The 26,249-nt window shown below is 41.5% G+C and overlaps 1 protein-coding gene across 1 annotated transcript in view; it reads right to left on the bottom strand.

Annotated features, from left to right (window-relative positions):
- pde3a (phosphodiesterase 3A, cGMP-inhibited) overlaps positions 1-26,249 on the bottom strand; it is a 476,982-nt gene that overhangs the window by 223,181 nt on the left and 227,552 nt on the right. Inside the window, exon 2 of the mRNA XM_078553602.1 lies at positions 22,689-22,739. Within this exon, the coding sequence (XP_078409728.1) occupies positions 22,689-22,739 (51 nt within the window). The remainder of the gene's footprint in view (positions 1-22,688; positions 22,740-26,249) is intronic.

Here is a 26,249-nt window from a genome sequence, read left to right as displayed (position 1 = left end):
TTTTTTTGCCCTCTTGCATGCCATGATTTGCATGCATGTGTGTCATTGTCCTTCACGGGCTGAAGTTAAAAACCCACATTCCCATAAAGTTGAATGTGTATCTCAGGAGGCTGATGCTATCCACTTTTGGTGTTTAGAATTCTTCCCATAATGATGCAACTGCACTCAGAACTGCCCCTCAGCTTGAATACAAACAGAAAATAAGAAATATATGGACAAAGGTGCTTCGGTTGCTTGTGTGTCACTGCCTGGATCATCAGTGGTCACAGGTCGCGCAAGGCCTACAACCTATAGTTTGGACATCCCATTCCATCTTCACCATTTGGAAGGTAATCTGTTGCAGCGGATTTCCCATTAGAACCTATCCAATTTTCAGTACATTGAAAATGAACCCCACCTTTCTTATTTAACAGTGCTGGTCGGAAAGTACAAGTTCAGATTCCAACCAGGGCTTGGTCTGATAGAGGCTTGTTTCTCAAAAATCTTGTAATTTTACTTCTAATTTGCATCCCATTCCCAGGCAAAGACCTGGAGGGAAGACATGTAGAATATAGTCAGTTACATCCAATCGTTGCTGGTTTCAGGCTTTTCCTTTCATATTGTGTTGTGTAGAATACATTGACTTTGGTTGCATGCCAAGAGCTTTAAAACCAAATCAACTGCAAATTATGTTTGACAGGATCTTAAATCTAGACACCAAATAAAACATTCCATGCAAGGGGAAAAAAAACAGAACCTCCCATTCTTGCAAAATTTAACTTGATACATGACCTGGTCTGTTTACTTACTCATAAATGGAATGTCCTTATGATGTACAGGCACTTGGGTTCATTTTATACTAGTTGCTCCTTCTCCATTCAAGAAAGAAACAATTACAGACAAGAAAGAAATGCCCCACAATTGTGTCCCGTATATTGTTCCACATCGTATTTTCCAATTAAGTTATTCTGCAGTGAGTACAGAAGCGGTTAAGGTGCATGTATTAGTGGATGCTCAGCACTGTAATTCAAGCAGAAAAAGCATCAAAGAGGATTATTCATTCTTAACTTCCATGGTGCTAGCTTAATGGAGGGCTAACCTTTAATCTATGTTAGGTACTGACCACCCAAAATAATAAGTAAAACTGACTGACATAGAAAAGATTAATGAACTACACAATACAATTACCTAATTTTTTTCATTTGTACCATTTAAAAATTGTGAAAATAGCTTTCAATTATACACTTAATGTTTTTAGAAATGAAATTACAGTGTCCAAACTACATGCGTCTTACACTCTCTTGTAAAAAAGGCAACTTCCATTTTAATTGGATTTAAACACTACAGGGTACAATAATGAAAGCCCAGTGACATATTTGCTGTATCCCTCGATCTCTTTATTGATTTTTGTTGTCTAAAGACAGGCCTATGTTTAATCTGGTGTCCAGAGTATCCCCTCTTGGCAGAAGTTAACTCTTCGCTATCATAATCTGATTATATGCTCTGATCTGAACTCCAAAGTGTTGTATGAACACCGATCGCCTACACATCAACTTGTATTTATACAGCTTCTTCATTGTAATAAAGGGTACCAAGCAGCTTTACAGGACTGTTACCAGACAAAATTTCACAAAGAGCCACATAGGGGGATATTAAGACAGGTTTTGATTTCCCACAGTGGCAGTAAACCATTTCTGGACTGGCCAAGGTCTGTGTGCAGCACCCCCAACATCAGTGGTATCACTAAGACCACCCAAGCTGCAGCAATGGTGCAGTCCAATCAATGGCCCACATTGTCGAGGAGCGTCCGCTGACAAAACTTGAAGGTGGCCTTAAAGAGCTGTATCCAGCCACCGACAAGGCTACTGCTTACCTCTGTGACTATGCACAAGCTAAATAAATGAAATAAATAAATAGGACAGGTGACTAAAAGCTTGATGAAAGTAGTATGTTTTGAGGAGACTCTTAGAGAAAAGGGATCACTTCATTACAACATCATCTCAGAAACACCACCAACACCTCATCACTGAAATTTCAATGAAACAAGTGATAACTCATCATCGAAGCACAAGGTTTCACAGCATGGAAAGAGGCCTTTTGGCGTATCATACCATTGCCTGTGCTGCGTAAGAGCTATCCACCTAGTCCCATTTCCCTGCCAGTTCCTCATATTCCATTGAGTTTTTTCTTTATCAAATATTTATCTGCTTCCTTTTTTAAGCCTTTCATGATTCTGCCTCCACCACTGTTACTTTTTGATGATATTTTTCAATTTAGGCACTTCAGCTACGAACTCTCTGCCCAGTGGAAATAGTGTTTCTCTATTTATCTTACCGAAATATCTCTCAGATTTCCTTTAGCCACTGTTTCCAGTAGTTGAGGGGTCTAGAATGAGGAGCCATAGATGCAAGATTAAATGAAAGACATTTAGAACATTTACAGGGAGCGCTGTGAAGATGTGGAATTCACTTCCAGGATTAGTGGTTGATGCAGGAACTATAGTAACACTCAAGATTATATCAGATAGGAGGATGACAGAAAAGGGGCTGAAAGGGTATTGAGTGGGTAAACATAACTAGAGCTAGTTACTTACCTCAAGTGTAAACTTAAACACAGAATGGTTGTGGCATAATGTAAATTTTACCAATTTCTTTGTTCTAGTGAAAACAGCCTTTTGTTTCTTTAACATCTCCTTATTGCTAAAACCTCTCATTGTTAGTATTTACCTAATACAGCTCTTCTGCATTCTCTTCATGGCCTTGATTTCATTTCTAAAGTTGACAATGTTGTAACTGCAGCCTAACCAATGATACTTATAGCTATTGAGACACAAAGGCTAGTCAGCATCTGGTACCTTTAGAACTCATTTTTAACCCATTTTCATGGTGCATATCATAAGATGAAACAAAGAGTAACTGTGGACTAAAGAATTTTCACAGAATAAAATTGAATGAAACGGTTTCTGTTTTTTGCTTTAATGAAGAAATATTTTTGCAGTCTTAACATTTGAGAATGTACAGAGATTTTCAGAGTTCACTTTTTATAACTGAAATGGTAAATAATCACAGATTAGCAATAACTGGGGAGGGTGCATATGATGTGCTCATACAGTTATGTGTAGGCTATTCTTTAGTCTTCAGTTTTGATTCAACTGCAGCCACATATTGCCATTTATTGGAGTCTCATTTATTACAAAATTGTAAGATCCGCTGCACAAAAGGAGGCTATTCAGACAATGGTGCAAGTTAGTGATAGCTCTTAAGTCTAAACTTATGACTTCCCCAAACTAATTCCTCTGCTCTTCTTTTATCATTGTTATATTCTTCTGTTTTAAGTGAAGCTGTTTTGTTTAAGATTCAGCTCTTTGATTCCTTCCAATTGTTATCCATCCCTTGCTGAACTATACATGAACCAAAAATAAAAACAAAAAACTACTGCGGATGCTGGAAATCCAAAACAAAAACGGAATTACCTGGAAAAACTCAGGAGGTCTGGCAGCATTGGCGGAGAAGAAAAGAGCTGACGTTTCGAGTCATGAAGGTTCATGAGGACTCGAAACGTCAGCTCTTTTCTTCTCCGCCGATGCTGCCAGACCTGCTGGGTTTTTCCAGGTAATTCTGTTTTTGTTATACATGAACCAAGCCTGGCTTCTCTATGCAGTTTTCTCCAAATGTGTAACGGAAAGACAAATGCGCACATGTAATACTGTCTCAATAGAAAACACTAATAGGGCAATTTTAACCCACCCCTCCTGTGGCAAAACTGATGAAATTGGGAGCAGCACTGGTTTTACATCCCGCCCATTTTTATTCTCCACTGAAATCAGTACAAAGTAATATTGGATATTAATAGCATTCAAGTCAATTGGTGAAGCTAAAACCAAGGCGTGGAGCTTTTCTTTATCAAGAGTTTATTGACTTGTTCAGACTCACAGTTCTCCTCCCTTTCCACCCAGTGTCTCAGTTATTCCTTATTTATCTGAGCTCAAAGACAATTAATACCCATCATCTGTTTCTCTTAACCTTAATAATGTAATTGACATTAACAAACCTTAAGAATGTAATTAACAAGATATTACATTGGAGAGGTGTAAAAGTGCCATTCCGCCCAATCCCATAAGTTTCCCACCCAGTGAGTTAATTTAAGCCTTCAGTCTAGACTGATGGGATGACCTATCAGATACAGAAGAGAACTTTTAAGCTTCAATGGTATCTCTTTCCCCTACAACAATATTTCGAGGTGCCACCATCATGGATCTCTTCATGGCTCACTGGAGCAATGTACCCTCTGTTTTACAGCCCTGGCAATTCCATACAGTGACTGAGGCACCATTCATTCCTGGTTATCAACTGTTCCATCAGAGATTTCGTAGTAAAGTTAACATATTTCAGGTACAAAATTGCAGCTTCTCATTATCACAAGAAAGCAATCCCTCTTGCTGAAAGTTAACTCTTTACTATCATAATCGGATTATGTGCACAATTCTCCTGATCAGTTGCCATCAAGATTGGCTAAGAAGGCATAAAGAAAATGCTATAGTTTTATTGGGCTCTCTCTCACATGACACTAAATGGGCTCACACTCAGCAAGCTTCTTCTCAACTTGAAATAATGCGCAATTAGATCCAATATTAGCCAGCTTTACTGATCACCTGAAAGCGTTCGAGAGAGCACCAGTTGACATATGTAACCACCAACTGGTCTGCATCCAAGCAGCATTTCACTGGTGACTTGAAAGGAATACCAAGCAGAAGGTTTGGCTGCATGACAGCAGACTGTTTGGAAGAGTCTCAAGCAGGAAATTGCTAGCTCAGATTGGCACTCCGTTAACTAGTGAAAAAACTCAGACTTCGTACAGGCCCAGAGCAGGCAGATTACATCTCAAGCTGCAGAGCACTACATCCCATACAGAACAGCTATGCACTGGCTGTGGCTTACAGTGTGGCTGAATGAAAGATAAGCAGCATTTGTCAAAAAGGTAGAAATATTTCAGTAAGTCTTAACGATCTTGCCACCAGTGGGTACAGAACTACATCTCCATGCAAAGACCCAAAAAGAGAGACAATCTAACTGAAACAAATAAGGAACTTGATGAAGTACTTGCTGGGCAGATGTTGCCTTGGGAATCTAGAACTAGGGATTAGAATCTCATAATAAAGAGGCGGCCGTTTCGGACTGAGATGAGTAGAAATTTCTTCACTCAAAGAGTTGTTGATCTTTAGAATTTCTAACTGCAATGGGCAGTCAATGGGTATATTTAAGACAGAGATCGCTAGATTTTTGGATACTAAGGAAATTAAGGGATATTGGAATAGTGTGGGAAGGTGGGGTTGTGGTAGAAGATCAGTCATGATTGTACTGAATAGCGGAACAGACTCAAAGCACCAAATAACCTACTCCTGCTCCTATTTCTTATGTTCTTATAGAGAATAGACCTAGTTTACAGCCTTACACAAGAATAATTCTACATCAGCTCAAACCTGCATGATCCTCATTGATACCTGTGCCTGGACTCTAAAAGAAACAGTGTTGAAGGATTCCATGTTCCTCTGAGTTTGCCCTTACTTGAGTTGAAACAAAAGGCTGAAGAGTAGGAATGCTCAGGAAAGCCTTGTTTGTCAGCATTAGCGATCTCAATAATCCAAAAGCAAGTGTCATTCTTCCTGGTAGATGCTAGAAAGATTTTTTTTGTTTTGGGTTTAGTAGTCTAAAGGGAGTAGAACACATTTTCCAAGGCACTGTCTTTTGGATGAGACATTAAACTGAGACCCCCATCTGCCCACTCAGGTAGACAGCAAAGATCTCACGCCACTGTCAAAGAAGACCAGGGGTGGCTCTCCATGGTTTCCTGACCAAGATTAATTACCGAAAAAATAGGTGATCTGCTCAATTATTACATTTTCCACATTCCACATTTTCTACATTGCAACAGTGGCTACAGTTAAAAAGTACTTCATTAGTTGCAAGGTGCTTTGGGATGAGGTTGTGAAAGGCACTGATTTGTATGCACATCTTTCTTTTCTTTCCTAAAGCCATAAACAAGAACTGACTGGATGATGGTGAGAGACTGGGTACCAGAGTTCACCCTGTGTGTCAACTGTGAGATATAGTCATGTTATTAGACAGGATTACGTTCATAGCACCAGAAGATTTGCTAGCATTTGAGTCAATCTTCTATGTCAGTTGCAATAGAGCTTCTGTATTTTCACTTCAACATTTTCCCTCTTTAATTTGAACTCAGGGTTAGGTATATTAGCATTGGCGATGCAACTCTAACCACTTCAGGGACTTAGGGCTGGATTTTCAATTGCCATTGGGGGACGATTTCTAGTGTGGATGCGCATTGAAAATTACGTTCCCAGGGGATTTGACTGGATTCCAGAACCTCTGGAACACAAAGCGATTTTCAAAGGGACAGCAGCATGGGGGAGCCCAGAACCCACACACCTCCAACTAAGTGGTTGTTGGGCTCAATTGATGAACTTATTCATAGACCTCAGAGGAGCAGTTCGTAGCCACCTCCATCCAGGACCTCACTTTGGTGTCACTTGATGGATTTCTTGTGCTGGATGCTGGGACCAATATCTCTCATCTTTCAAAAACTGCCTCAAGAGGGGCCTAAGAGAACTTTAGAGCCACCATGGACCCCTGTCCGTGCCAACAATGGTCCTTTGCTCCTGTGCCATCTCCTCAGCAAACAGCAAAAGCTGAGCCATGCCTGTTGCTAAACTTTTCAAAGGATCCTCCATTTCCATGCCCATCTCCAGGTAGCTCCCGGCACTGCTGGTTGGGTGCCAAACTCACCCTGGGCCAATTCGGCCCTTTGCATTTGAAAGTTGCATTGCACCACTGATGTTGACACGATGCAGGGTCAGGACCCGGAAACATTCTGGGTGCCAGAGTCCCAGCCTCAGATTGAAAATCCAGTCAGCATTAAGCACTCCGAAAATTAGTTAACACATCAATTGCCTGCAGAGAAAAGCTAATTTCACACCAGTCCATCAATATCATTTAATTACAATATGTATAGAAAAGCCTAAATGGCACATTAGAGGCAAATCGAAGGCAATTTTGTTCTGTTGGACCATGTCCACTACAAACAGGATTGAGACTGCTCACACTCAGTTCATATAGCACCTTTACAACCAACAGACAGATGCATACTGCCTTATTAGAAGCACTTGATTGAATCCAGGTCCCAAAGATAAAAGGCCAGTGTTAACCCAATGTCCAATATACTACTCAGCTCCCTACTTCTGTCTTACAGATTCCATGCAACATACTTATCATACCACTTAAATGCCTATGGCAACTGTTTATCTTTGCTAACTGGACCTCTAACCCTTTGCAAAGAGATTGAATGTGATGTTAACCATCATTTAATCAGCCAAGATTATTGTAGCATACAATACTCTATATATAAAAAAGCACAGGAACTATCTCTTGTACCACAGCACCATTTCAATAAAGGCTTGTGCAATGCCAGGATTTATCAGCTGCCAAAGAGTCACCCATTCATTCAAAGAGAAACTTTTGAGCGCATGCACTGCAAGTTATATTTGCTGCAATAATAAAACAGTTTCAGAAGTGTGCTGGTGTCATTCGGCTGCTAGACATGGAGTAGCAATTGTACTACCAATATTTAAAATCATATTCCTCAACAATCAAATGGTGTCTGAAATCACATCTTTTTCTTGCTATTTGGAGGCGATTTTTTAAAAATAGTCTCAAATGAAAGTCTAACAAAAAAAACCTATTGTTCAGCTGCCTGTGTAACAAATATTTAATTGCTGGCTTCATTCTGGAGGCATTAAGTGAGGCACTATCTGCCCATTCAAGCAGACTTATAAGATCCCATGACAATATTTGAAGAAGAACATAGAATTCTGCTGGTGTCCTGCCCAACCTTTCTACCTTAACCAATTACGCCAAAACAGATGAACTAGCAATTCATTTTAGGGCTGGTTATGGGCTGTTGCTAGCACAAAATAGCTACCAAGCATTGACTCAAAAGCTAATTCAGTGTGTGATACATTGCAAGATATTTAAATTAATTAGCATGCTATGAAAAGGCAGGTTTTGCTTAAAAGAACCGCATAGAATTTTATAGCACAGAAATAGGCCATTCAGTCCAGCAAGTCTATTGTAGCGTTTATGCTTGGCACAAGCTTCCAGCCGTTGTACTTCATCTCACCCTATCAACATGTCCTTCTATTTCTTTCTCCTTCATATACTTAACCTGGCTTTCTTCTAAGCACAAATTCCACATTTTCACCACTTCAAGCCAAATGGTTAATTTCCCTTATTAAATCAACAGCACTGTACTTTTGATGTGAACGATCTGTTCTGTACCATCGTACAGATTTATGTAAGATGAGCATGGATACACAAAGTGTTCATGTCTTTACATAGAATAACATGGAACGTACAGTATAGAAACAGGCCATTTGGCCCAACTGGTCCATGCTGGTATTTATGCTCCACATGAATTTCCTCCCATCCCTCTTCATCTCACCCAATTAGTATATCCTTCTGTTCCTTTCTCTCTCATGTGTTTATCTAGCTTTCCGATAAATCCATCTCTGCAATTTGCCTCAACTGCTCCATGTGGTCACCTAATTTAGTTTAATTTAATTTCCACCATTTGACATTACATCTGGGACTCTTGTTAATTGTATATATTTGTCAAGTATTATTTGAATTGGTCTGAGAATCTCCACAGTAGATAAATGAGCAGAATTAGTCATTTTGACACATCCAAGAGTTTAAAGCTAGATCTTGAAACGTGACAAGAGTTTATTCAAAAGCCTAAGAAAGGGTTCTTGTTTGACGAATATTGTATGACAAATTCATACAGAAAAGTTTCAAAATGCTAAACTGATGGAAGTTCTTCTACTCAATCTGAAGTTATTATGAAAATGAATTATAATCATTCAGAACTCCCTTAGTGTATCTGTATTTATATATTTTGGAATTGTCCTATTCTGACTGTTTTGTTTCACAAATTACTACTTCATTGCAAATAAAGGTATTCAACAGCTTTAGCTACGACATCCTCTGAGCTAACTGAACACTTAATTGTATTCAGGCTGCATTACATCCAACAAGCAGAACACTGCAAGCGGAATTACTGTTGATCATTTTGCTGTACATTGTCTGTGAGGTGACAGCATTGAAAAAGTACTCTCCTGGACTTCAGGGGGCAAGGTCGGCAACAACAATAACTTACATTCATATAGTGCCTTTAGCATATCCTAAGGCACAACACAGAAGTGTTATTAGACAAAGTTTGATATTGGGCCAGATGAAATATTAGGACAGGTGACCTGGTCAAAGGTGAAGGTTTTGAGAAGCATCTGAAAGGAGGAAGGTGAAGATGCAGAGAGGTTTAAGGAGGGAATTCAAAACTTTAGGGTCAAGACAGCTGAAGGCCCAGTCCCCAGTGGTGGGGTGAAGGCAATCTGATTAAAAAGAAAATGCTGCCAGACGAGTGAGAAAGAGGAAAACACAAGTTGCAACAACTTGTGACGCAAATAAAGGTCTATCATTTCAGTAACTGTGTGTGTTACTGGGTTCCCATCATGAGCCTTAAAGCTCAATAACTCATGAACATAACAGCTATGAATGAGCTAAGGAGGCATGCTCACAAATGAAAGAACAGGAGTGGCCTGCTGTCACCGCAGTGATACTTTGTGTTTCACTGCAGCGTACTTCACTGGCTACTGTGTAGTTTGAATCTGGAAACAATCTTTAAACGTGATATGTGGTGAGAACTGTTGATTAACGGTATGACTATTTGCATTTTCCTGGGTCAATTATTGCATCAAATGTAATTTAAACAAAAATGCCCACACGATAATTCACAGAAGGGCAAATGTAAGGAGGTATCACAGTACGTCAGCATGAGTGAAAAAAATAAACAGAACCTGCCATTGCTGCTAAGATATTCTATTCATTGTATGGGAACACGGTAATGGATAGTACTTTCATTTTACTGTAGCATCATGCTTCTGACCAAGAGCAAACTGAAGAATCATCTCCTCATTTTGAATTATGCATATCTCTCATGCATTATGGGCAGGCATACATCAGGCATTAAAGTCACTCTTCATTGTTATTTGACATTCAAATGTTTAATTCAATGGGAAGGAAAATTATTTGGGTCCATACCTTGGAACTCTAAATTGAATTCTTATCTGTGAAAGCTTGAGATTCACAGAAAGCCAAATCATTATTCATGACACAAAGTAATAGACTGCATTTCAGCCCAATGCAACATATAGGGCAGGGTTTTACGGTTTGTGTTGGGACCCTGATGTCAGTGTCAAATAGGGGTCCTGTTTTATTCCAGAAAGCTAGTTGGTGAAGGTTGAAATTAGATCTAATCTTTACTCAGTCTTAGATTTATTTACAGAGTGAAACATTACAAGCATACAGCTCCTAACTTAACCACACACCAGTTTCAGTCAGTGTCTCCTCAAGTGAAACCCCAGTTAATGCCCTCCACCTGCATATAATTAAACATTATTGATTAAATAATTAAACAGTCCTGACCCTGCACCATGTCAGAAGCAGTCACTTGACACTGGCTTTGCCTGAATTGACTGCTTAGTGGGCAGAGGGTGCTCTTGCTGTCAAATTAAGAACAGCAGCAAGGTCTTGAAGCTGGAGGGCCAATAACAAGCCCTGCAGCATGGAAGGAGCTGTAGCCTGCCATTGCAGGTAAGGAAGAGAGAGGGCATCTTGAGGCACCCTTGAGCACTATTAAAACTTTGTGGCCACAGGTGCCAGGCCACCATTGTGGAAGGGCGCGCAGGCCAACTGGAATTTTCCAGTGGGCCTCTGATCCAAGGCTGTAATTGGTCTATTAATGAGCTTAATTAGCTGCCTGCCATTGAGGACTGCCCACCTCCTTCCTCCCCCCATATCAAGGTGAAAACCCAGCCCATAATTGCTTAGCAGAGACTATACCTTTTCCAGTACTGATCTCAAGCCACTTATATTTGAATCGGCCATTGGTTGTCTTATTTAAAATTCTATACACTAAAATAATAAAGAATCTACACTTATAAAGCAATAAAGCATCTTTCATCATCCCAAAATGTTCCAAAGTCATTAAAATGAATTAAGTTTTTTTGAGGTATAGTCACTGGTGTATTGTGGAGAAATGCTGCAGCTCATTGCTTTTCCCGCAATACATTGGCTCAGCACTATTCACATCGATCGGTAGAATCCATGCTCTTCTATGGAATGGCTCTGTTTCTGTTCTGGCTAGCTCCCTACGCTAGGAGGTACTAAATATAAACCTACTCCATTTAAAATCATAGAATTTTTCCACAAAGGAAGAGGCCGTTTTATCAGCAGACCTCTGTTATCTCTCAGAAACCCCAGGAACTTGAGCACGTAATCCTGGCCAGCACTCCAATGCAGCACTGAGGGGGGTGCTGCACTGTTGGAAGTGCTGACTTTTGGATGAGATGTTAAATTGAAGCCCCAGATTTCCTCTTGGGCATGCAATATGCAAAATATAGCAGCATTTGAAGAAGAGCAGGGGTGTTCTCTCACGGTCCTGGCTAATACTGTCCCTTCACCAACAATTAAAGCCAGATGATTTAATCATTTATTTCATTATTGTTTGCGGGATCTTTCTGTATAAAAATTGGCTGCTGCATTTTCGACAGTGACTGCATTTCAAAAGAATGTCATTGGCAGCAAAGCTTTTTGAGATAAGCTGAAGTTATTCTATTCCATTTTTTTTCCATGCCTGCTGCTACTTCATGATAATGTGCACACCGCACTTAGTTCTCTTTAATCTGGCAGGCCTTCTCAGGTGCTTGGGGCAGTGTTGGCCCCCACACATCTTGCCACACTTCTTGCCATTTTGTGTTGTAAGCAAAGTGGTGAGTAGGATCCCCCCCCCCCCATCAAATTTATGCCAGTGTTGCTCCAACAGCAAGAGTTGGGGGGGTGTAGACCTGTAATCCAGCGACCCAGGCTAATGCTCTGGGGACAAAAGTTCAAATCCCGCCATGGCTGCTGGTGGGGTTTAAATTGAAATGATTTAAAACAATCTGAAACTGAAAGCTGGTCTCAGTAATGTTGCCATGAAGCTATCATTGATTATCTTAAAAAAGACGTCCATCTTGCTCACTAACGTGGACACACCTGGTCTGGCCTATATGTGACTCCAGACCCGCTGCAACGTGGTTGACTCTAACTTCCCTCTGAAATGGCCAAAAAAAAACTCAGCTCAAAAGGGCAACACATACTGGCCAGCAATGAAAGAGTAATAAAAAAGAGAATGTGGCATCTGGGGAAATCAGCAAATGTTCAGAAATGTTTTACAACAAGCATACGCTCTGCTGCTGGACTACTAATTTTGACATTTATAGTTGTTAAGTGGCTCACTAACTGTTTAGGAAGTGATAAAGGATCATTTTTGCATGTGTTTTAATTGGCTGTTATTTTTCATTTCGGCGATAAAAATTGCTTTCTCACAAACCATTTGAGAGCTGTGTGCTTCCACGGCCTCATTAGTGTTTCATCAGCACATAAGTGAAGAAAGTTCTTTTCTCTCCTTTTTTGTGAAAGGTCAGCGATAGTGGGTCCCAAAATGGTCAAGTTACTGCCAAGAACTTCAGGGTTGCCCAAGTCCAAGCTAAACACTTGTCCATGCCATAATTATAACTTTGCTTGATGGCTACTCGGTAAAGTGTGAAATCTGGGGGGAAAATGGAACTTGAAGCTATGGTACACAAGTGCATTTTCATGAATAGCTCTTTTCACAACTCATTTTCAGTGGAAGCCTTTCTTTGCCTTGTGGTGTCAGACTCTGAAGTACAAAATGTGCTAGATTCATCTGGAATGTACTTTTCTGGGAGTGTGGATGGTCACTCTCTGATTTATATTCATCGCCAGGTCTCGTACACAATGTTCGATCCCCCTATCCCTCCTCACCTCAACCACAGGCAGCAGGCCTAAAGAACAATAGCACAAGTACTTCTTTATTTCTTTTCACGTGCATGCTCAGATGAATTGAGTCAATAGATAACAGCAACCAGGTCACTCCAGCAGTCAGATAAATGTGTCTCAAATGAAGCCAATGAGCGTTTTATATTCCCTGTACTTGTACATGTGATCAGCTTCCTTGTGTTCTAACTTTAAAGAGGTTATACAGTATTTTCTGCAGGATGACCCTAAACAACTATGACGGTGTTGGCACTGGTCTATATCACACCCCACAGATGTTGGAAGTAACTGAGCCAGAAAGTATCCTACTGTGCTCCTACATCATTGCCAGAGCTGCTTTGTTAATCACATGCTCATGTATTTTGTTCCTGTGATCACTGAACTATTATTGTTGCTGCCTTTGCTGATGTTTATCAATGTTTCCAATTGCAAAAACACAAAGGGTTTTATGCCAGGTGTTGACCAAATTTTCAGCTCTTTTGTCGCTGAGAGGATTTGGAGCGGTTCTCCAGGCTTTGACTGAAATTCTCGCTGCCCATGTTATCCCCATTTAACCCATTTTCCGTTTTCTTGTGTGGTGTTACGGTTTATCAATTTAAAAGAGCAGATCCTGTGCAATCAAGATTTAAACACAATCATGTTGTAAGGTTGTTTGGTGTCTCACTAAGAGGTCTGGAGGCTTGTGTGGTTGAACATTGTTCACACACAACTCTATACACATCTCCAAAGTATAGAGCCCTACCTAGGCGCTACCTTCATGCCGACTTCTCTCAGATTCTCTCTCTGCACACAGTCTACTATCATGTGACTCTCTACATCACAATGTGGGTGGTACTGTTCTCCAGTCCCACAATAACCCTTGCTATGCCGAACACCCTTATACTACAGGTCATTGCCCACACTTTATGCTGCAGAGTTCATTTAGCAGCAAACTTCTGCCCCATCTGCCACCACCCCCCTCCTTCACCCTCTGTGATGCCAACCCCTGGGACCACGGCTAAGGCTAGTGAAGAACTAGAAAAATTAGTCAGACCCCACACATCACATGTTCCAACTAGTTTTTCGCACATTTTTCAGAAGGGTCCTGAAAGAGATACTGGAGCCTTATTTACATATTTAAATTTATTCAATGCCAATTTAAGGCAGCCTGAAATTGGTGAGTACCAATATGGTGGCAGCACAGACCAGGTGCAAGATCCCATGCTCAGAAATTGACAGACATTCAACCCATTTTACTCCCAAAAAAGTCAAAAATCCAGACTAATTTCGACCCCAGTGTGTCCACATTACTTTTGCAGAATGTGACCCGCATCAAAATACCAGGATATTGGATCAGACACTCTCTGAAAATTGACTTTGATAACTTGACTTACAGGCTAAGAGCATAATCTAAACCAACTGCAAGTTAGGATGGGAAATAATGAAGTAAATTTTATGGATTAGCGTTCCTGATGTGGAGACTTGTTAACATGAGGCCAGCGCACATGATTGGCGGTGTTCCCAATTTTCCCAATTAGTGGCCAGAAAAATCGAAAGGGCCATGAATCAGGTAGGCTGGTCTTCTTGCCCAGTTATCCTTCTCTATGACTCAAAGCTCCACACCAGAAGCTCTATCTGGTAAAATTTTATCAAATCTAATTCATATCACCATTATTATATCACTACTTTATTAAGAATGTTATAAACCCTATTTGCAAAAGATAGTATTAAAATTAATTGAAATAACCTACTTCTTATATTAATTCCTGGACTGTGAGCATCACTGGTTAGGCCAGCACTTGTTGTCCATCCCTAATTGCCCTTGAGAAGCTGGTGAGCTGTCTTGTTGAACCACTACAGTCCATGTGGTGTAAGTACACCCACAGTGCTGTTAGGGAGGGAGTTCCATGATTTTGACCCAGAAACAATGAAGGAACAGTGATATAGTCAGAATGGTGTGTGACTTGGAGGGGAACTTGCAGGTGGTGGTGTTTCCATGTGCCTGCTGTCCTCATCCTTCTGGGTGGTAGAGGTCACAGGTTTGGAAGGTGCTTGAAGGAGCCATGATGAGTTACTGCAGCGCATCTTGTAGACGGTACACACTGCTGCTCCTTGTGTGTCGGTGGTGGAGGGGTAAATGTTTAAGGTGGGGTGCCAATCATGTGGGCTGCTCTATCCTGGATGCTACTGAGCTCCTCGAGTGTTGCTACTGGGCCTGCACTCATCCAAGCAAGTGGAGAGTATTCCATCACTCTCCTGGTTTGTGCCTTGTAGATGGTGGACAGACTTTTGGGTGTCTGGAGGTGAGTTGATTGCCACAGAATTCCCAGCTCTGACCTGTTCTTGTAGCCACAGTATTTAAATGGCTGGTCCAGTTCAGTTCCTGATCAATGGTAGTCCCCAAGATGCCGCTAGTGGGGGATTCAGTGGTGGTAATGTCATTGAATGTCAAGGGATGATGATTAGATTCTCTCTAGTTGGAATGCTCATTGCGTTATGCGAATGTTACTTGACAAATGGTACAAATCTAAACCACGTGCTACATTAATCTTTAACAATGGCAAGGCCTACAATGGTACAAATTACTCTTCACAGGCCATGGTAAAATTTCAACTTCAACAGTCCTCAAATATTCAGAAGGTTCTTTTGCTAACCATGGACTTTAGTTCTAGGTAATGTTGTTTTTGCGCTGTTTTAAAAGAGTTGTGAAGAACTAAGATTTCTGTCAGTACTATTTGATGCTATTCTTTACTACTGGGCTGAAATGAATATAAGAAGCAGCAATAGGTAAAAAAGCTTACTTCGAGTGGTAATAATTGAGTATTTTGCAGCAGGTTTACTGTGCTGGGACTCAGATAATCCAGCTTTGAAAAGATTTTTTCAATCACTTTGTTACGAGCTGAAGCCTCTGCCACCCTCAAACAAAGGCCCTGACACAGAACGAATGGGGCTGTGTGCAGAGATATATAGGTTGGAACTTTCTGCCCCCTTTGCGTCAGGTGTCATGGCGGCATGAGTGGACAATATGGTGAGAAGGCCAAAAGTCAGTTTTACGCTGTTGTGAAACCAGTTTTTGATCGTCTGCTCTGCCCGTCAATGGCGGGCCACATTTCCCACTACCGGATGCCAGGAACGTCATTTTAATACATTTGTATCTAATGATAGGCCCTGCTCATCGGAATCATCCCCCCACACTAGATCATCCGGGCACACTGACATGATCGCACGCTGACGTGTTTCACAATTGTACATAAGCGACGTGCACCTGGCGATCTTCACTTCACTCGGTACTTTGAGGTTTGTTTGCATACCTTGCTTCGGGCAGCACTCGTGCTCATCAGCGCCAGGCTTCACAGGCAGCACCACATCACTTTTAGGGGGGTTCACGGGCAGGTCTCCACCTACCAGACTAGCCGTAAGGTGGGGGTGAATTTTCAACGGCTGAAGGGTTAGGGCTTGCTTGGGGAAGGGGGAGAAGTGGCGTCAGGCAAGGGAAGAGGCTGCAGGGCGAGGGCTGTACTGGGGAAGGGGGGTATCCCAGGGTGCGTGTGGGGGCACAAGTTGATCTGTGCAAGTGATGGAGTGGGCTGAGGAGGTAGTCTCCAGAGGAGATGAGGCCAGATGGTGATGTGAGGGTTTGTGCGAGAGAGTGAGTGGTGATGTCCCTTGAGCTGGCAATGAGTGAGATGCCAATGACTGTGTGACGGCCTTGAGAGTGTGAGAGTTGCAGTTGATGCGATGGTTGCCTGGCCGCAGGGACGAGGTCACTCATCCGTTATCTGCACTGGATGTCTGACCTCTTGTGTGCAGCATTGGCACTGACAACCTCTGCCACCACCTCTGAAGTTGGAATGGTGAGACTAATCAGCCTCCTGCGGCCATAGCGGGGGTAGGGGACATTGCGGTGGGCCTCCACAGTGTCCAGGAGGCATCCCAGGGATGTGTCACTGAATTGGGGGGCTGCACTCTTCTTAGCTTTTGGGGCCATGTCTTCACCGATGCCCACCTGGGCTGCAAGCATTGAGAAATGTACGCACAGCTGCAGATTAAATAAGGTGCCCTCAATGAGGAAGCAGCAAGGTAATGGTGTGGCGGGCAAATCGTAAGCCGCACGCCTGTGAAAGGGCGCGTTTCCTGTTGCTGCACAATTAATGAGGTGGCAATGGGACGAAACGGCGCGAAAAGCCGCCATTGCGGCCAGCGGGTCAAACATCCTTTTTCCTGCTCACTACCTCACTTAGGGCAAATCAGGATGATTCCACTCATAGGCTGGGAATTCCTGCTTCCTCAACCACAATGGGACCCTGTGTATGTTTGAAGGCTACAACACTGAGCCAGGTGAGGTACATCAGCTTCCAGAAGAGCAAAACTGGACCCAAAACCGCTACCCCAAAGAAAGGGACGCAGGCTTGGTTCCTTTGGCTCTTTGTTCAATTGTAGTAACCGCCCACTGGCTCCCTGACGTAGTCCATACTACAGCGTATCGTAACTGTGATATCACGTGTAAATCTGGGACCTTTATCTTCTGACCAGCCTATATATATATATATATATTTGTTGCAGTATGTTAGCTGACTCTCCAGAGATTGGTAGCTGAATTTCTTCCCTCAAGACTAAAAACATAATTGACACCACTGTCCAGTTAGACAACCCTATCCAAATTAGTGGTTAGGAACTGACCATTCCAGGGGCACCACTGGCATACCAGTGTCCTGCAGTCACAATCTTTACTGGAAAAACGCAGTGCCTCTGCAAATGCAACACCCTACTTATCCAGTATTGTATGGGTTGGTCTTGGTCAAACTACATCCGTAGGTGAATAAAAGTACTTGTTTTAACTACAGCCAGCTGATGGGACAAACTGTGAGAGTAAGAGACAGGGAAAAGTGGAGAGGAAAAGAGAAAAATGAAGGTTTATGTTTTGTATACTTACTACAGATGTATAAAACATAGAAAACTGTGCATTTATATAGCATCTCAGAACAGTCCAAAACATTCCACAGATATGGGACAGAATTTTATTCTCCCCCCTCCCCCCCGCCCCACAATGGTGGGTTCTGAGGTGGGGGGAGCGTGAAATTGCATGGATGGGATTCTCTCTGTGGCCACGCCCGCCCTGACCTGATCGCGATTTTACCCTGGGGCGGACAGGGCCTCGGATGGGAAACCTGCCCTTGCCCTAATTAAGGCCCTTAAATGGCCACTTAAAGGCCTTTTCCCAGCCAGACTCAATGTTTAGGCTGGCGGGCAGATGACACAGATCATGGGGGCAAATCCGAAAACAAACGGAGTTTGATCTTGGGTGGGGGTATCTCCACCAGAAGCCCCTTTCTGACTGCGGGTACCCTCCCCTTAAGGCCCAGTGACATCCCTCCCCCAGCCCCGGCCTATTCCCCCAGGACCCCAATCGATCCCCTTGCAACCCCCAGGCCTTCCCTACCCTCCCTGCCCTGGAACCCCTGCCACTTACCTCTCCTCCAGTTCCAGGCAGCTCCCTGCAGTGCCTCTTCCAACCACTGCAGCACTGAACCTGGAGGGACTGGAGAGCTGCCGGCCAGTCTGATTGGCTTGCAGCTCTCCAAGGCGGGACTTCCTCCCAGTGACAGTCCTGCCTTATGCCAATCAATGCCCTGCCATCCTGAATTACTTTTGAAGTAAAGGTAGACAAATGCAACAGTTAATTTTGCACACAGCAAGAGCCTAATGAGCACTGAAATACATGATCAATTAATCTGATTTTTTTGATGATGACGGCAATTAAGAAGCAATTGTTGGCTGGGACAGCCAAAAAAAACCTTCCTGCTCCTCTTTGCATAGCGCTGAAGGGTCTTTTAAAGCTGCCTGTAAAGGCAGATTGCTCCTCAGTCTAATACCTAGTTGCCTTCACTTCATTTGTGTTAGCTTAGATTCTGTGCTCAGCAGCTGCAAAAACTCAACACAGATCATCCATGTGGAAATATCCAGTTTCATTGTGGAAAGCAGAAATGCCTTCTTTTTTTTCCCTCCCTCCCCCATGAGAAATGAAACACAAGAAAATGGTAACATTACGACTCATGAAACTATAAAGACAAAATGCCAAAGCAAATGGAAGAAAAATATTCCTACTAGGAAGGAAAGAAAGGAAGAACTTGCTTATGTAGTACATTTCAAAACCTCATGATTTCCTAAAGCACTTTACAGCCAATTAAATACTTTTGGATTTCAGTCACTGTTGCAATGTACGTCACTAATTTGTGCACATCAAGTTCCACAAACAGCAATGAAATAAATGACTAGATCAAGCAGCGTTGGCTGCGGGATGAATGTTGGCCAGGATACTGAGAACTCCCTGCTCTTTTTTCTGGGAGCTTTTATGTCCACCTGATAGGGTAGACGCAGGCTTGGTTTAACAACCTATCCAAAGTACAGCACTCCTTCAGTATTGTACTGAAATAGCAGCCTGCAATATTTGCTCAAGTTCTGCTAAGTGATTCTTGAACTCATGACTTTTACGAGTAAGAGACAAGAGTGCAACCACTGAGCCAAGGCTAGTAACAAGGAGAAGGCAAGGTAAGAAGACTTTACCAATAGGGGATGCTCTGTGATGCCGTACAACAATAAACCAGCACTTACTGGATAACCATGAGACAAAGTTATTCTTATTACATTAGTTTGAGTAGCTGTCAGGTTAAATGATCAATGCAGTTGGAAACCCTGAGTGTTACCATATGCTTAGCAACACCTTGACGATTGAATACAGAGCCTTTATAGTACCATTCAGACAGCTAATGATAAACAGTGATTTACAATAATGCTGGCAGCCATAACTAATGATGGGATTGAATGGGCTACTAAAATTCTCCCCAGCATACACATTCAGTCCCAGGGAAAGAAGTGGATAAAAAGCATATGGCATTGAAGGTTCCGTGTTTTGCCTTGTAAATGAATTTTCCCAATGGTGAAGGCGTTCAGTGGCCCTTTAGCAGCAGAGGAGCTCATTTGTCACTGTATCATTGCTAATGGTTGGCCACTATACCAAGAAGGCTTGACCAGTCATCCTCCAAATCATAGATGTTGCAAACAAAGCAGTCAATGGCACTTTGTGGCGTACAGCTTTGCATGGTTAAATTATGAAGTGACACCAGGGGCCCATCTAAAGAAGCCTGGGCTGTTTTAGTTACTTATGGGCACAGGTTGAACTTTGTCCCATTATTTGGGGATTAAAAAAAACTGCATCTCCAACAAAATACAAAGTATTGCTGAAAAAAGAGATATGTTGAAGCTTTTTGTTTTGCACTCATCAGGACACTTCGTAAGAATACCAATATAAGAGGAAAACAACAATTTATACTGTATGAGACGAGAGTGCTGATTGGTTGGCAAGTGGACCCTGATTACTAGAGGCGTTGCCTTGGAGAATGCACCAAATGATAGTGACTGACAGTTAACTGCCAAGCATTGTTTGAAATTTAAACCAGGCAGCTTGACACGGATTGATCAATGCATTGCCCTGAGGAATGAGTCAGTGGATGGCTGTCACTTATTATGTTTAGTTGAAACAGGCGTAATGTGTATACATGTTCTCTCTGTCTGCAATACACAGGGGCCCTGTGTATTAATATATGTAGCTTCCAGTACAGGTAAATGCGCCAAACTGCGAGCCCGATTGACAATCTAAAATTGGTTGTCAATGTAATTCTTAGTACACCAAGGATTATTTAGCAAATGTTGTCCAATTACAAAATCACATCTAATGTTGGACATTGTGTTTTGAATTTTACAAGCACGGGCTGGTTGGGTATGGTCTGTACACAGGACAGAAAGCAGAAAGAAAGAACATGTACACATATTATGCCTGTTTCAGCTAAACAAAATAAGTGACAGCCATTTGCTGACTCATTCCTCAGGGTAATGCCATGATTAATCAGGGTTAAGCTGCCTGGTTTAAATTTCAGTTGGTGCATTCTCCATGGCAGCTTCTCTACCAATTAGAGTCCACTTGCCAACTAATCAGCACTCTCTTCTTATACAGTATAAATTGTTGTTTTCCCCTTATATTGGTATTCTTGTGAAGTTTCTTGATGCGTGCGAGAAAAAAAGCTTCAACATTTCTTTTTTAAACAATACTCAAGTTCTGTATTAACAAACAACTATTAAAATACAAAGTAGTGAGGATTGTGTAAGGGTTCTGACTTTAAATGCAATGATGTGTTTGGCACCTCAGAATCAAACTTTTAAAAAATCCATTCGGTGATGTGGGCACTACTTGCAAGGCCACAATTTATTGTCCATCCCTATTTTCTCTTGAGGAGGTAGTGGTGAGCCACTTTTTTGAACAGCTGATGAAGGTGACCCCACAATGCTGTTAGGTAGGAAGCTCCAGGATTTTGACTTATTGACAATGAAAGAACAGAGATATATGTCCAAGTCAAGATGATGTGTGACTTGGAAGGGAATCTGAAGTTGATGTTGCTCTCATGAGCCTAATGCCCTTGTCCTTCTGGGTGGTGGAGTTCAAGAGATTTGATGACGAATAGATCAGAACTGTATAGCTTGCTTTTGTTTTCTGGTAACAATTCACCTCAGGATCAAACCATCTGGGTATGAGTATTTTTTATCTCCATAAAGTGGCAGAAGGAAAATTGTTTTTCTTTTACGGAAAGTTTATGTTGTTTCCCACATGTATTTACAGTTAGTAGTTATGTTTGCTGGGGTTTTAACTGGTATTTTTGGGGGTGGTAGGGGGTAAGAGAGGAGAGAAAACTCAACCTGAGAGTGAAACTTTTGTGTACCTAAGCTATCTTTACACAAGTGATTAGGGCATTAACCAGAATAATTCCTGCTGAAGTGACAGGCACAGAAAACTGAACCAATCTACACTCAGGTCTTGATTACACTGTTGCAAGACGACACATTTCTCATAGCTGAGGTATTGAGACAAGACTTCTTAATCAGCTCCAATTCATGTGGAACAGCAATTCAGTAAATACAGGGTGACATGCTAAATGGAGCAGTAAAGACCAGGTCACCTCTCAATTCTGAATGACAACCGCAGCCCCCGATAACACAACAGTAACAAACATATTCGGTGGTTCAGCTGAGACTGTATTGGCTTTCAATCCACATGAAATGAGCAGTAGAAAGCTCTAGAGCACTCCTTGCGGTTATTCTTGAGTAGCTTTAATGCTACGGCAACATTCCACAAAAAATGCTTAAGACGTACAAGAAAAGTGATGCCACCAGCATTAGAAAATCTCTTGTGATTTAAATGCTATTACTCTGGAACAGAGTCAAACATGATAGTTTGAACAAAAGCCACCTTGGAGTCGACTGGCTACCATTTCTCTTCTCATAATTCAAACCAACCATTCCAACTTTTCCCAACAAATCAAGTGAAGGGGTGAGACAGGAGCAGGAAGATCATAGCTGAAGATCATAGCTAAAGAGAGCCTGTTACTCCATTTAGCTTGGAAACCGAAACAAAAGAAACCCTCCAGATGTTACAGTTTATATAAAGTGACAAATTTAGTTCATGCCTATTATTGATTCTATTAAAGCAGCGCTGTTAAAATCCATCATTTGTAGTATTGCTACTTCGTATAGGGGTCAGTCAGGGTATCGGGAAAAAAGATTATATAACAATGTGAAAAGCTGAAATAACTAGAAAATAAAAGTTTGCCCTCAAATGTGGCTCTGAATTAATTGTTCAACTGGTCTGGACTGGAAGCAAAGGTAGGTTGTAATATTTCCTTTGTTGGTGCATAGGTTGCTATGGACACTGACCTGTGAACCTCTGTAGCCACGCTTATGATCCCATTCGGAGTGTGACAGAATCTGAAAGAACAACAAAAAAAAAATGATGGTTAGCAGCAGAAAATGACACTGCCATACACACAAGTACCTTAGAGCTACAGCGCTGCCCACCAGTCAAGGTGGTCACAAATTTAGACTGGGGCAATAAAAATGCGACATATTTCTGCTTGAATGCATTGCTGTCATGCTGGCAGTGTGCTAGTGAGATGATGGACATTCGTGTGACATTCTTCAATCCACTATTTTATTGGAAACCCAAACTCTTTTGAAGCAAATAGATTCACACTTGGGGCCAGAGGAATGTCATAAGAGCTTGTTACATATTCTTTTACAGATACGGTAAAAGGGGCCTCATGTTCATTAAATGGATACTGGAAATGGTAGGCATGTTCATTGTGTGGAAACCGGTAAGTGGGAAAGCTCTGTTTACAGCCGTTTCATCCACCATGTGCTGCACTCAGCTGATTATTTACAAACAATGAGAGAAACATTTGCCCTCGAAGATTTGCCTGTAAAAGTTGCAATTAGAATTTGATAACACCACAGCGATCAAGCCACAATCATCGATAGTTCAGTTTAGATATCACTGCATATAAACTAAGTGAAACAGACAACAATGAACCCCCTTTAAGCAGCTGCCTGATAAATAAGAATGAATTTATCCTGCATACACTGTACTCTGAACTTTGCTGGTCAAATCATATAAAAATAATATCCTGCAGCAATGCCAGACTGTAATTTTATTTTGGAGTTTGGAGTCAGATAAAGGTTACTTACAACATCATCATCTAAATGCTTTGATGAGATTATAGCCTTGCAATCACGATCACCATCAGTCAACCATTATTCTCAATATAAATCTTTTCATTCTAGTCTAACTCATCTCAGAAACAGCGCTATAAAACACCTAACATAATGTAGATCTTTCCGATATCTGGACAAATGCTTTTGTCAAACAGGTCGGACACTAATCTGGAATTTATTGCAAGACCAGGTCAGTTTCAATTTAGTGAGCCTAATGATGGCTCCTAGAATAGATCAGCAAAAGACACAGGAGAGGACATTAGGGAATAAATAAAAAAGAAAGACAGCATTTATATACCATTCATGACCTCAAGATGTCTCATAACACTTTACAGCCAATGAAGTACTTTTTGAAGTGCAGTCACTGTTGTAAAGTAGGAAGCATGGCAGCCATTTTGCACACCGCAAGGTTCCACAAAACAGCAATGAGATGAATGAGCCAATAATCTATTTTCAGTGAGGTTGATTGAGGAATAAATTTTTGCCAAGACACCAAGGAGAATCATCTTCAAAGTGGTACCATGGGATCTTTTACATTCATAATGATACGATAGTCATTAAAGAGGCATGGCTGCAAAGTGACCAATGCTGGGACCTGATTATTCAAGGGCATTTGACATTTTGGAAGAAAGGAAACGGAGATGGGGTGGCTCTGTTAATAAAGCCTGAGATCAGTCCAAATAGCAGAAAATAATCTTGGTTCGGAGGATCAAAATGTAGAATCAGCCTGGGTGGTGGTAAGAAATAGCAAAGGAATGAAGGCACTGGTGGGAATGGTTTATAGACCCTCGACAGTAACTACACTATAGGACAGAGTATAAATTAAGGAATAATGGGGGCTTGTAACAAATGTACTGTAATAATCGTGGGAGACTTTAATCTTTGTGTGGATTGGATGAATCAAATTAGCAAAAGTTGCCTGGAGGGTGAGTTCTTAAAGTACATTTGGGACAGTTTCTTCCATCAATACATTCTGGAACCAACCAGGTAACAGGCTATTTTAGACCTGGTAATATGTAATGAGATATGATTAATTAACAACCTCATAGTCAAGCATCCTCTAGGTAAGAGTTATCATAACGTGTTAGAATTTCACATTTAGTTGGAAGGTGAGCAATTTGGGTCTGAAACTAGTCTTAAAAATAAATAAAGGCAATCACAAGGGTACGAAGGCAGTGTTGGCCAAAGTGGAATGGGAAAATACATTACCAGGTAAGATGGTGAGAAGCAGTGGCAGACATTTAAGGAGGTATTTCATAACTTTCAACAAAAATACATTTAATTGAGAAAGAAATACTCTATGAGAAGGATGCACCACCTGTGGCTAAATAAGTTAAGGATGGTATCAAATTGAAAGATGTACAATACTGTAAAAATTAGTAGCAGGCCAAAAGATTGAGGAAATTTCAGAAATCAGAAAAGGATGATTAAAAAATAAAGTGGGAAAAATTGGAGTATAAGAAAAAACTAGCAAGAAATATAAAAAAAGAGAGTAAAAGCTTTGACAAGTCTATAAAAAAGAAATGCGTAGCAAAAGCGAGCATTTGACCCTTAGAGGGTGAGACTGGAATAATAATGGAAAACAAGGATATGGCAGAGACTTTGAACAAGTATTTTATATCTGTCTTTACAGAAGAAGATATAAAAAGCATCCTGTCATGAAAATGTGCTTTATGTCAAATAAGGACTTTTAATCCACCAGCTTGAAAAATGAATTGAACTTTTAAAACAGAGAGTTTTTAATCATAGGGACTAAAGGTGACTTGACCTTGCAGATAAAGATGGCACCCCAATTTGAATCACTGTCCATTCTTTATTCCAATCTATTGGGATGGAGTCAGCATGTCTGCAAAGATCCATCAAGGACAATGAATTGGGGGATATGAGTGAACCACATATCCTGTCACGATTAGCATGGCATCATGGCAATCACCTTAAGTATTCAACTGGTGGAGACAAACCATTAAGCCTAATCGCCTGGACAATTGGACCCAAGCTGAGAGGGGGGGGGGGCCCCCAGACAAGAACTCATTGGGTTTAACGCATTCTCATTATAGCTCAATCACTTGAACAAAAGTACCATTACTAAAAGTGGGGGATTCCCAGACATGAACTGATTAAAGTTGCAAGGGGGAATACACTAGTGATGACCATATTTGAATCACTGGGAGATGATCATGTGACAGACCCACGCTTTGTGTGTTTTAAGCTTCTGCTTTCTCTGTGGTAAGAGAACAAGCAGCTGAGATGCTGATGGAGAAGACCAAAGTGGGGTTCCTCCTTCCCCCCAGTCTCTCCAACTCACCTTGCAAGCTTTGAACCCTGTTTGCTCACCCTGACCAACCAGGGACACCCCTACGACAGACAGAGACTACTTGAAACAATTCAACCCAGCCCAGCACTACTGTCTCTAAGCGAACAATCAAATCAGCCGTCTACATCTTTAAATCGGAAACATCGGGACCAGCGAAGGAAAGTTGCAAGGCCATCAAATTCAGCCTGAACCCAGCCAAATAAACCAAAGTACAGACTGTATGTTCCTTTTATTTTTTACAGACTCTAATTTGACTAACCTATCCTTCCCCACTCTGTAATATATTTGTGTGCATGTATGACCTTCGAGAGTGTGTCTGTGTGTAACTGAGTGAATGAGAGAGAGAGAGAGAGAGAGAGCGAGTGAGGGAGAGAGAGAAAGTGTATTTCAATATGAGTTTAAGTACAATAAAG

The sequence above is a fragment of the Cetorhinus maximus genome, chromosome 12 (assembly GCF_964194155.1).
Source record: "Cetorhinus maximus chromosome 12, sCetMax3.hap1.1, whole genome shotgun sequence".
In the NCBI taxonomy this organism is placed as follows: domain Eukaryota; kingdom Metazoa; phylum Chordata; class Chondrichthyes; order Lamniformes; family Cetorhinidae; genus Cetorhinus; species Cetorhinus maximus.
Note: the sequence above shows the minus strand (reverse complement) of the source record. Positions and strands in the feature narration are given on the sequence as shown.